At 41.2% G+C, this 12787-nt stretch overlaps 1 protein-coding gene across 1 annotated transcript; it reads right to left on the bottom strand.

Moving 5' to 3' along the window:
* Nucleotides 1–1357: 1357 nt before the first annotated feature.
* On the bottom strand, nucleotides 1358–2368 carry LOC120429559 (uncharacterized protein K02A2.6-like). Its single transcript, XM_039594612.1, has one exon. The coding sequence runs from the start codon at nucleotides 2366–2368 to the stop codon at nucleotides 1358–1360; it is 1011 nt and encodes a 336-aa protein (XP_039450546.1).
* Nucleotides 2369–12787: the final 10419 nt, after the last annotated feature.

Below are 12787 nucleotides of genomic sequence, written 5' to 3'. Positions count from 1 at the left end.
ATTGCGCATACACCAGCCTCGGGCAGATTCTGATCAACATCGCGGCCGTTCCGGTGCAGCGCTTGGGGTAGAGTATCGTCATGATGGCGCTTTGATGCCGGAATCGAAGCCAACTTTGGAGTTGGTTCTGCTGAGGGTCAAACCAGCAAAGAGGCGGACGAGCTTTACTAATTGGTGGTAAAGTGCAATTCAAAATGTAGCGAGTAGTTGAAATTGTTGAAATATAGTATACTTTTATCATTAAATACAAATAATAAATTACGCAATTGCAATCCGAACAGTTTCATTTGGTTTCTGTCGAGTGTCATGTTTCTGTAGTTATTTCCCGGCGGGACCTGGGGATCTGTCAATCACTTGACCCATTCGGAGGAGTAAGATTGGTATGGTGAATCGAAATCGTGGCTATGGCTTAGCCGGTCTGATCTTTGGCCTGCGTGTAGGTTCATCCGTCGTGTGCTGTAAAAGTCGGATGGTGCCGACGGTGTTGCGTACATCTGCTGTTGTGTTATATTCCGGGTTTAAATCGCTAAATTAAAGTCGAATTTAATCTCCAAATTACAACCGCGTGTAACTTTCTTTTTCCTCCTCTCGTGTCCTGACAGTTCCCCACAACACAACATCTGCAACCCCCAGGAGGCGGAAGCGTAAGCCAAGCTCAGACTGACCGAGGCCAAGCAATACACAACCATCGAGTTGAACTTTTATACGACGCTAAGCCCGGCGACAAACAGTTCAAACTGCCCACGATTCCGTCCAGTTTGGTTGCGCCGAAGGACAGCATTTCGGGCCTGGCCAAGACCTCGTACGACGCTAGTAAATAAAGTAGACGGCGGGACCGCTCCGTCCCACGAGGAACAGTGGAGTTACTCCAATCACGCTCAAGTTTGTTTGTAAACATCACTTAACTGCCCCTGATCGCATAAATGTCCCATATGCATTTTCATCGATTTCGAGTTATTGATGCAGTTTGGTTCAAAATTGTGTGCTCTTTCGAAAGAGCCTATAACATCCAGTACTTTGTTCTAGAAATCAGGAGGAAATCCAGTTTTTTCGCGAAAACTTAACACGTAGCCTTATGTATGGGACAAACTTCAAATGCGTTTTTCTCAGCTTGCTGTTTTTGCATATGGGTCATTCATTCAACTGTGCACGAAAAAGTGCAAATTTGAAAATTACCCTCTCCGATCCTGCTTGTTGTAATCGAATTTACTAAATAAAGAATTGAATTTAATCGCGGTTTCCAACTGTACGTGTTTATTCTCTTCCGTTCCGTTACACGCTAAACTTCAACTCCCTCTATTCTCCTCATCCATTACCCACGCATGGCCAGTGTTGCCATCATAACACTTTCCCCTTTTCACATCTTGGTTCCTTGCTCTCCTCCAGTACCGACATCCACGATGAAGTCCTGGAACCGTAGTGGACGCTTGATTTGGCGGCCAGACCTTGTCGAAGTCGTCGATGTTTGGCCTCGGCTCGTTTCTGCATCCGGCTGCTTCTCGGGAATCTCCTCACCTTGTGTTGGCGTCGCCCACTGCAAGTCCTCGTCCTCGGTCTCCACGTCAGGAGTGTTCACCTTCTTCAAATGCGACGAATTTCGCCGGTACTTCACGCCCTCGGGGGTCTCCACGACGACCGAGTTTCCCTGCTTGCTGATCACTTTTGCTGGTTGGGGTAGAAACGGAGCAGACAGTTTGTTGGTCGGGTTCATGTTTTTCATCAGGACTTGATCTCCCAGCTCGATAGACGACTCTCTTGCTCCTCTAGTAGCATCCACTTGGCACTTGGCACGATATTTGTAGCTCTTATCCTTGTCTTCCACCTCCTCTTCGTGACTTCCGAGACCAGACAATTGTGGAATCCAGTCTCGAAACTGCCGACCAAATGCCAGCTCTGCAGGTGAACGTCCTGTTGCTGGATGAGGAGTCAAGGCGTAGGCATAGTTGAACTCCTCCAGGTCCTTCTTCCAGTTCGATTTGTTCAGCTCGGCAATCTTCAGGATCTTGAGTATCGATCTGTTCTGGCGTTCGGTCTCCTCGTTAGCCTGCGGCCAGTAGGGCGTGGTACGTCGTTGTCTGATCCCGAGCGAGTTGCAGAAGTCTTCCATCTCGTTGCTCGTGAAGTTTCGTGCGTTGTCGTTCATCAGGACGGACGGGATTCCCATCCTCATGAACAACGGCCTCAGCTTGCCGATGATGTCAGCCGATGTGGTCTGCTTCAACACTTCGATGATACGGAACCGACTGTAGCAATCGATAATTACTAACAGCGACTCACCGGTCGGCAGCGGGCCCAGCATGTCCATGCTCAGGAACTCCCATGGACCAGATGGAAGCTGTCGTACGGCCATCGGTTCTGGTGGTGCCATTCTCCCCACAATCTGGCAATCCAAACACTTTCGAACCGCCTGCTCCACGTCCTTGTCGATCTCTGGCCACCACACTTTGGAGCGAAGTCGTTGCTTGGATCGTTCTATCCCCGGGTGTCCAATGTGGGCAAGCGCCAATGTGCGCTTTTGAAGGCTCTGGGGGATTACGAGGCGTTCACCTCGAAGCAGGATTTCCTTGCAGCAATAGAGCTCTTCTTTGAACGGCGCAAACTTCTTCACTTCTTCATTCCAGCGGCCGGTCTTGAGAGCCTCCTTCACCCTTGACCATTCCTCCTCCAATCGGGTTCATTTTCTCTTTTGTTTTCCAAACAATATGGCGTCGGCGTCTCTTTCAACTGCTCCAAACTGCGTTTCCCTTTGAAACTTCTTCTTTCGCGAATTTCCGACCAAATTTAATTCAACAACGAATTTAAACGTTTACTCTTGTAATCCCATCCTCGATCGCCAAATGTTGTACACTCAACCCCCGGTGGTTGGTCACTTTTTCGTTTGACACTTTTTTAGTTTGTACCCCGTTGGTTGGTCAAAGTCAAACTAAAAAGTGACGAACTGTCACTTTTTACACGGCGCTCACGCACATTATCAAAACAAACGTTTAGTAGTGTATGTGAACTCCGTGTAAAAGGGGTGTCAAACTAAAACGTGACCCCGTTCGTTTGACAACAGTTGGTGTCAAACCATCGGGGTTTGAGTGTAATCGAATTTACTAAATAAAGAATTGAATTTAATCGCGGTTTCCAACTGTACGTGTTTATTCTCTTCCGTTCCGTTACACGCTAAACTTCAACTCCCTCTATTCTCCTCATCCATTACCCACGCATGGCCAGTGTTGCCATCATAACACTGCTCAAATTTGGCAGAGCTGTTGATACTATCAAAACATGCAAGAATCCCGAATTTCATCCAAATCGGACCACCCCCTCCATTTTTGTACCTCCAACAAAAAATCGACCTTTTGGCGATTTTTGACCAAACCTACTAGTTTCAAACGGCGATATCTCAGGAACCACAAATCTTAGAAGGTCGGTCTTAGGCTCAATTTTGAAGGAAATTGGACGTAGAATCCATTTCCGTGATCAAAATGTTGATTAATTTATTTTATCTACCTGTATTGCGCAATTATTTTTTTTATTTGACCTCACCATCGTGTTCCCCGGCCAGTTTTACATAAGAATCACTTATCGACAGAAATGAATATGTTTCGTTCCAGAGATATCGAATTTTAAAATTTTGTGTTTTCGAAATTACCTACATCAGCTTCATTCGCCGCATCTGCTAGAAGCACACAGGCGGGCTGATCAATAACTGCTACCTGGTGCTCTGCGAGATGATTATTTTAATTTATATTTTTATAATTTTATGCAAATATTTATTTAAATGGCTAATAGGGGAAATTCTCGTATGTTTGGCAGGTTAAGTCCTCGCTTCTAGTTTCGTCCAATTTGCTCATTTTCATTTAAACAACAAATGTTGCAAAACTTTTGATAGAAACTTGCTTGTTCACTTCTTATTGAGCTATGCCCAAGTAACCACCCAGCACTAAAAGAAATCATAAATTGGCTGCTAAACAGCATTGAAAAGCAAATTAGTCATAAAACAGCTAAACTCAATACAAATCAGCTCTAAAACGAATGCTCTAAATGAAGCTGAAATAGAGCTCATTTGATGCTGCCACTGGCAACACTGCAACACAATACAGTATTTGTTCGGTAACTGGGCTGAGAACGTAGCCCAGTCACCGAATGCTGCTCGCTAACTGGGCTGAACAAAAAATTACGAGGGGACCACCAATGCATAATATTTTCCTGATGAAATATTATAATAAACGTTACTCAAATTTATTTACAATGCTTAATTTTCATATTTCTTCAATTCTGACTTGAAATCGAATAAATATTTGAAAAAAAAATTGTATTTATTGAAAATGATTTTTGCATCCATTAACCCCTCGGTCATTTCGGTTTGTTTTGGTTTTTTGACGTTTGTCTGCTTTTTAACTGGGCTACGGCCCAGTTATCGAGCGCCCAGTTAAAAAGCAGCCCAGTTAAACAGCGCCCAGTTACCGAACAACTACTGTATTTCATCAAACTGACAACACGATGTTTTTTCATGTAAGAGCGAAAGAGAAAGCACAATGACATAAAACCAAATATATTTCCTACTCTTTCATCCGTTGAACCAAAATAAATCGAGCTAGGAGCAAAAATCAGACAGCTTGGAGGAATATCCTTGAGTGAAGACATTGCTAGCTGGTTTCACCATGTTGGTAAGCTTAACTGCTCTAATTTAAGATATATTTTAATTAAAGAAAACATTTTTTTCAGGATGAACACAACTTCTAGGTGACAACTTCTACCATTCCGGAGGCCTGCGCGAGCCGACGATTCGATTCACGGAAATTTACTCCAAGAGGAGAGCAGAGTTTGCATTTCGTCAAAGGAGCTGACATTGCCCAGTTAGTTTGTGGATAGTGACAAAAAGTGACGATTGGATTACAACAAAATGGAACTACAAAAGGAATTTCCCTAAACTCTTTTGCATGCATATTCTGGAGGCTGTGAAATAAATTATTCAAATCCGCCATAAAAGTGTTTTTTTTCCTTGATATAATCCGAATATTCTAGTGGCTAAGTGGAATAGATGTTTACATTTTAGATAAACCAATATCGAAGTCGAACATTTAACAACGAAACAGTTTTATAGCTCTGAAATCAATCTATTTTTTGTTTGATGCCACTATCCACTGCGACCAGGAATTAGATCTATTGCGGACTTGCAATTCTATTTATAGAATCACAAAGGCTTCTTCTGTTATTAGGCAGATGGGACACGCACACACGGATAAGTGCATTGCTTCTTGGGACGCGCAGTCTTGTTTTTTCGCGATAATTTTCGTCTCTTTTGTGTCGCTGTTTGTGTGCATGGGGTGATTGGTCATAATAATTGAATAATGCCTTCATAAGTGCAGTGCTTCTTGGGACGCGCAGTCTTGTTTTTTCGCGATAATTTTCGTCTCTTTTGTGTCGCTGTTTGTGTGCATGGGGTGATTGGTCATAATAATTGAATAATGCCTTCATAAGTGCAGTGCTTCTTGGGACGCGCAGTCTTGTTTTTTCGCGATAATTTTCGTCTCTTTTGTGTCGCTGTTTGTGTGCATGGGGTGATTGGTCATAATAATTGAATAATGCCTTCATAAGTGCAGTGCTTCTTGGGACGCGCAGTCTTGTTTTTTCGCGATAATTTTCGTCTCTTTTGTGTCGCTGTTTGTGTGCATGGGGTGATTGGTCATAATAATTGAATAATGCCTTCATAAGTGCAGTGCTTCTTGGGACGCACAGTCCGGATTTTTCGCGATAATTTTCGTCGTAAATGATTTATTCCAGCTTTCAGTTTTAGTAATTACTCATCAAACTATCGATTATATGAAGAGTAAAGCGTCATTTATTTACTATTTTTGAAATTTGCTCGCGTTATCTAAATTGTAAAAACAGTAAAATTATACTGATAAGTCCAGCCCATAGCACTAATGCTCGGCTGGCACGCGTTCGATAAAAATAAACCATTTTAAATAATCAATTATCTATCTTTCCGCAGCCGGCTGCCTAAGATTTAAAAATTTCAACCGATAAACAAAATGCTCATGGTCACATCACTGCCACTCGTGAATCCTGACCTCATACCCATCTACTAACCCCCTCAAAACTCATGTGATACTTTGTCGGAGAAGCAGTCGATTGGGCGGTCTCTATCACTCAAGTATCGGACTAACATTCCCATCCACTTCCCCGTGACCCTACCACTGGTCGTGGCCGGCGCCGGTATTGATCAGCATGATAGGGGCCTTTGAGAAGTTGCGAAGCGAGGAAAGATAGCACCCACTTATCTTCCACGGCTCGTGGATGTAACTTCAGGAGGTCCTGGTCAATAACGGAGTAGCAACTGCGGGTGGGCACCTATGCTTATGCTTATGCTTATGCTTAGATGGGACACGCACACACGCTATTGTTGAGCGAGTGTGTCGAGCGATCCACTGCCGTAACTTCGCCGCCGAAGAGGTTTGAATGTTTTTTCAATCCTCTTTGGCTCTGCCTTTTCCACTCTGTACTGTCCAAATGTATAGCTAGAACCTCGGCTAGAACCGAAGTGCACATTTTACGTTTACTTATACCCAGCTAGCCCTTAAGTTCTGGTTTCTGAAAAACTCGTCCCTTCAAAGCACTTTTTGCGATCGGGCCGTGGAGCTCTGTAGGGCAATTATACAGAGAACAGTTGGTCCTTATACATGTGAAGAGTACAGGGGAAAGGTGTGCCGAGCCATGTGGGTTTGAAACCACGACCTTCCGCTCATAAAGCGAAACCTGTAACCATTAGACCACAGGAGCTCGGCTATAAATCAATCTATGAAATCCATTCCTCATTTAGCCGTGAGGACACAGTCACAGGAATCATCAGGACCACATCAACATCCAGCATCAAATCGTCAACATCGCAAATTCAAGCAAATAATTCAACTTCCCCACCCAGTCAGCTGAGTCGGCAAAGTAGTAAACAACCCGAAAATAGAATTGAGAGAAGCAGAAGAGAGAGAGAGCGAGAGAGAGACAACAACATTTTTGCCTCTCCAATTTTTTTGACATTTTGCAGGGTTGGAACAAGAACAGTAGGGGCCCAGCTGGAAATCAGAAATATAAAGTCCAAATTCGGTTGTAAATCTGCTGCAAAAGCGCTGTTAGTGCAGATATGAAAACTGTTTAGCTTTTGCTCGCAGCTGTTAAAGCGCTGTTAGTGTACAGTGACATGATTTAGTGCTGTTTGGTTACTTGGGTGTATCATTCGATTTCAGTTAAAAACGCTGGAAATGAATTCTGGAATTAGATGCTGTTCCCCTACCTTGATCAATTTATTTTTGTGAAAGGAATATTTATTGGGTTATTTTGAATGCACCGTTTTTTAACGTGTTGCTAACCGTTTTAGATTACCTCCGAGGCCATGACTAGGGCCTTTATCATGGGCGGTAGCAAAACAGTGCCATTCAGCAAAACCCCCAAAACCTGCGTTATTATTATTATTATTATTATTATAGTTTATTATTGACATTTTACCATAATTTGGAAAATCTGATTTATGGTTTAAAAGATTGATCATATTAAATCAATTTTTATATTGTGAGCCAGCTCCATTTGATTAAAAGATGATTTTGGTCAAGGTACATTTAATTTAAAAAATCCTTATACGTGAGGACAGCAGCCGTAGTGTGTTCCAAAAATCCAAGAATGATAGAAGAAAAAAAAAACACTGCTGCGGACGGTGTCGAAATCATCGCAACTAAATTTGGGGAATTAGCCGCTTTGCAGCAGATCAAACTTTGAGATTTTCTTACATTTTTCAGTTTTATACTTTCCAGAAATCCTTTTCCTACTCCTTGTGATCGTCCTTCACTAGAGTACAACGTATCAACAAATTTTATTCATTTTAATTCATATTTTTTACTCAATAATGTATCGTGCAATTATTGTTCAGTGTCACTAACAAGATTAATTGCATTTTCCTGCTCGCTCCGTCGGAATCCAATTCTGCCCTTTACTGTGTGTCGTTATTGCTCTGTCCTGTGGGTTAGCACAGAAAATCACTTTATTCATATTTTTGAGCAGATAAACATTCGCGATTAATCTCCAGTTTCCTACAGTGTTATACAGTTAATTTTTGCCCAATTTGATAAAGATTATTTATGAATATGATTAAACATTATTTCAATAAATGACCAGGTAGCAGTTATTGATCAGCCCGCCTGTGTGCTTCTAGCAGATGCGGTGAATGAAGCTGATGTAGGTAATCTCGAAAACACAAAACTTTAAAATTCGATATCTCTGGAACGAAACATATTCATTTCTGTCGATAAGTGATTCTTATGTAAAATTGGCCGGGGAACACAATGGTGAGGTCAAATAAAAAAAATAAGTTGGGGTGTTTTGAGATACGGCCGTTTAAAGTTTTCAATTGCGCAATACAGGTAGAAAAAAATAATCAACATTTTGACCACGGAAATGGATTCTACGTCCAATTTCCTTCAAAATTGAGTCTAAGACCGACCTTCTAAGATTTATGGTTCCTGAGCTATCGCCGTTTGAAACTAGTAGGTTTGGTCAAAAATCGCCAAAAAGTCATTTTTTGGGGAGGTACAAAAATGGAGGGGGTGGTCCGATTTGGATGAAATTCGGGATTCTTGCATGTTTTGATAGTATCAACAACCCTGCCAAATTTGAGCAGGATCGGAGAGGGTAATTTTCAAATGCTGTTCCGCTTCAGATGGAATGACCCATATGGGACATTTATGCGAACATGGGCAGTTAATATGACGTTTGTAGAAGTGTTGCCAAGTTTTTAGACATTCTTTCTCGATAATGGTGCGTGTGGTGCGCGAGAGTGCACGAACAGTGCGCGGCTGTTTTTTTCGGAACACGCACAGCGTGCTGAGTGTCCAACTCCTGTAAAATTCTAAAACAGGGGTGCTCAAAGTTTTTGAATGGCGGGCCAAATTTGAAGCTCACATAAGCTTGCGGGCCAACTGTGAAAAAAAAATTATGCAATAAATTGAATTACGTTATTATAATCTATAAGACTGAAAATGCTTTGATAAGCTGATTTTTTTAAGATAACTCTGTTTTTTTTTTAATTTTCGTCATTTAAATATTAGAGAACAAAAAATGACAGTTTCTCAACAGTTTTGTTCAAAGAAGCTTCTACTCAGTTGGTTTAAATTTATTAAAATCAACAAAACTTTAAAAAATTATAAATTTTCCATGAGCTTTTCATTGCAATTGGCTTCTGCAAACATGTTTGATAAAAGTTAAAATACCACGGGTTAAGGGTGGTTGATCATTTTGTGGCTTAAGATGAGTAATTTTTCAAATATAATGAAAATTTAAGAAAAAATCAACACTTGTATTTTTCTTTAAATTTTAATTATTATTTAAAAAAGGGGAAAACATAAAAAATATTTTTAGTGTGCCTAAAAATAACATATATCATTGCAAAAGGGGATTTCAACAATTATTCTTCAAATTCCAATAAAATTTTCCATATTTTTTATCAGACGTTTGACAATTACATTCATAACACAAATGTCATAAGTTCGCATCCCGAGATTAAAAGTTTCTAAGGGTAAAATAAGTTTGAGGCTTAGCCCAGAAAGAAATGATGCGTTGTAACTTTTTAACTAGTAAATCCTTATGTTTTTGCTATTTTTTAGTAAAATTTGAACGTTTTATAACTCATTTCCAGAAAGGTTGGATGATTTTTTTTGACGAAATTACAATTTTAAATCACATTTAAACTTTCATTAAAATATATTTTTCAACAAAATATTTGTGTCATATAGTCGGAATCAAAGCATGGATAAACCATTTATTTAAGATAAATAAACAAAAATAAAGTTGTTCACAAAAAATAGTCTAAATTTATAAGAATTTTAAAATCATGTTACGGATGGGTCGAAGGGCTACTTTACATGATCTTTCAGAATGAGTCCGCGGGCCACAAAAAATCACCTTGCGGGCCACGTTTGGCCCGCGGGCCGTACTTTGGTCACCCCTGTTCTAAAATTACAGAAATTCTTCGAACTCTAAAATTCATTAATGACCTATATTTCTTTAAATTGGTATGATCATTGAAAAAATATAACATATTTTACACTCAACCACCGGTGGTTGGTCACTTTTTCGTTTGACACTTTTTTAGTTTGTACCCCGTTGGTTGGTCAAAGTCAAACTAAAAAGTGACGAAATGTCACTTTTTACACTGCGCTTACGCACACTATCAAAACAAACGTTTGGAAGTATATGTGAACTCCGTGTAAAAGGGGTATCAAACAAAAAAGTGACCCCGTTCGTTTGACAACAGTTTGTGTCAAACCATCGGGGTTTGAGTGTTTATTTTTTTTTTAATTATAATATTTTAAGAATATTTGAAGAACTTCAGGTTTATGGAATTTCGTTGATAACTGTCACTCTTGCTAGTGAATCTGAAGCTCATTAGAGAACGGCCATCTCAAACGAAAAGTAAGCTCCAGGCTAGGCTCCAGGTTCTTACGAACCGCTTTCCGGGTTCCAATATTGGATATGAGCGTTCATGAGACAGGATCCGACATACACCATTAATACCAGCGCGGAGGTACGTTCAATTCGCAACGATCTCATTTTGACTGACGTTTTTTGAACCAAAACAAAACACCACGCACGCACACAAGCATAAAAACCAGCCGTCCCCTAACATGACAGTTTTCGTGAGTTGTGCGTATCCACCGACAGATGGCAAGTGGACCTCGTCGGAGTCCGCCCTTTAAAAACGGGAAACTTTTTTTTCGTGACGGCTTTTGCGGCACGCTCCCTCCAACTGTTCTAGACTAATATTTGAACGTGGCGTATCTCTAAACAAGTTTTTAAAGAAAATGATTCCAGAATGCTTATTTTGTCGTTTTACACCGAAAACAGGCAAAACAAATAATTATTTAAGCTATTCGCCATTTTCAAAAGTTTGGCTAGATAATATCGAAGGCCGCCATCTTAGGCCCACTGGGCCCACAAAAAGAGGTACGCTCAGTTTGTATGGGAGCTGTCAACATGCTACCGGGCTGATAAAAACTGAGAGCAAAACTGGACCGTTCGTTTGAACCAAAAATGGCACTCGACGAGTGCGGCACTCCCCAGTCACGGATATTTCTAGCAGAACTTGTTCAAACCAATCAATCACAAAACACCCAAGCTTCCCTCTAACCCATTCCGGTCGTGAAACAGCGCAGGTCCTGCAGGAAGCTGCAGACATGGCCTTTTCGAACCCTCGACCTCGTCCCGCGCAAGCACCACCCTCCTTCGCCGGCGTTTCGCTGCTGCTGTTTGGCTTACGAAGGTGTCCGCACCCGAGTCCTGGCTGCTTCCGCGGTCTGCTTTGATTTGCGTTCTGGACTCACCAGGCACAACTGGACCCACTAAAATGTTTGTTTATTTATTTATTTATTTATCTTCGTCTTTAACAGACTGTTTCCTAACAGCTAATTAATTTCTTAAAACTATCTTTCGTCATATTTAAAACAAAACGGTCAGAAACTACATTAAACAAACGACAGCATACATCAAATGGTTGGTTGTGTCCATACACAGTATGGTGCACAGATAGACGGAACATAGACGAATTTCGACGAAGATTACGTGGTGGAACATAAACGATCAGAAGTTGAGACAATTTTTGACAGTCCAGCCTTTTCGTCAAAAGATCGAAGATGAACAGCTGCTGCATCCTCTGTCTCCTCTTCAACAGCGTGTCCAGCCCCAACAGTCGACGGCGATCCTCGATTGATGTCTGTTCCGGCGGATTTCTCCACGGCAGCGTGCGTAATGCTAGCCGCACAAACGCGCGTTGCACCCTCTCCAACCTGGCGATGTGAACATTGTGATATGGTGCCCACACCTGGGCAGTATACTCCAACTGGCTTCTGACTAGGGCGCTGTACAGAGCTTTCAGAGCGTGGATGTCTTTGAAGGCAGTCGTGTTTCTTCGGATGAAACCAATTGTAGCAAACGCCTTAGCCGTGACGGAAGTGATATGCTCGTTGCAAGTCATCTTTCTGTCAAGAGTAACGCCAAGATCCTTAACAGAACACACCCGGTCTACACAGAAAAAAATATGTAAATTTACACAGCACGTAATTGCTGTTTATAATGTAAACTCACTCAATGTAATGTTGAAATATGATGTAATGAGCAAAAAGTCATGGAAATTACTCCGATGTAAATCTAAATCTAATGTAAATCATGAATCTAATGGAAACGTTGAGCATGGAAACTCAAATCTGATGAATTTCTACCCGTGTTCGGCTTCCTGTAAATTCCTATTTAATGTAAATCATATATCCAATGTATTTCTGCCAAACGTTGACTTCAAAACTACCCGAACTAAAAATAGTTATATTTGGTTCTCTTTCTATCGCTCTCATACTTCGCTGGCCCACTGCCTGAGCCTCGACCTGAACAAGTTGATGCTTTAGCCGCTCGTTTATAAAATGCGAAGATGGCTCAGTCGGCAGCGGGTAGCAGCAGTAACACCGAACATCCTACCCGTCGTCCGTTCGATTCCAGTCCAGCGTTATTCCACTTGGCTGTCGACGAGAAAGCGTCCCCTACCTGTGAAACAACTTTTTAAAATCCGAATTTCCTTTTGCTGCCCGCTTCAATCATTTTAAAATAGAACATAGGCCACACCCTTTTCCTACTGCAATCCAAGTCGAGCTTCTCATTCCCATTGGCCAATCAGAATTAGTTGATTTGAACTAATGTAAATTCCAAAAGTAATGTAAATTCCAAAACTAATGTAAATTTTCAAAACTGATGTAAATTTCCAATGAAC

This window comes from Culex pipiens, chromosome 1 (genome assembly GCF_016801865.2).
Source record: "Culex pipiens pallens isolate TS chromosome 1, TS_CPP_V2, whole genome shotgun sequence".
Lineage (NCBI taxonomy): Eukaryota > Metazoa > Arthropoda > Insecta > Diptera > Culicidae > Culex > Culex pipiens.
This window is presented reverse-complemented; position numbering and strand designations above follow the sequence as displayed.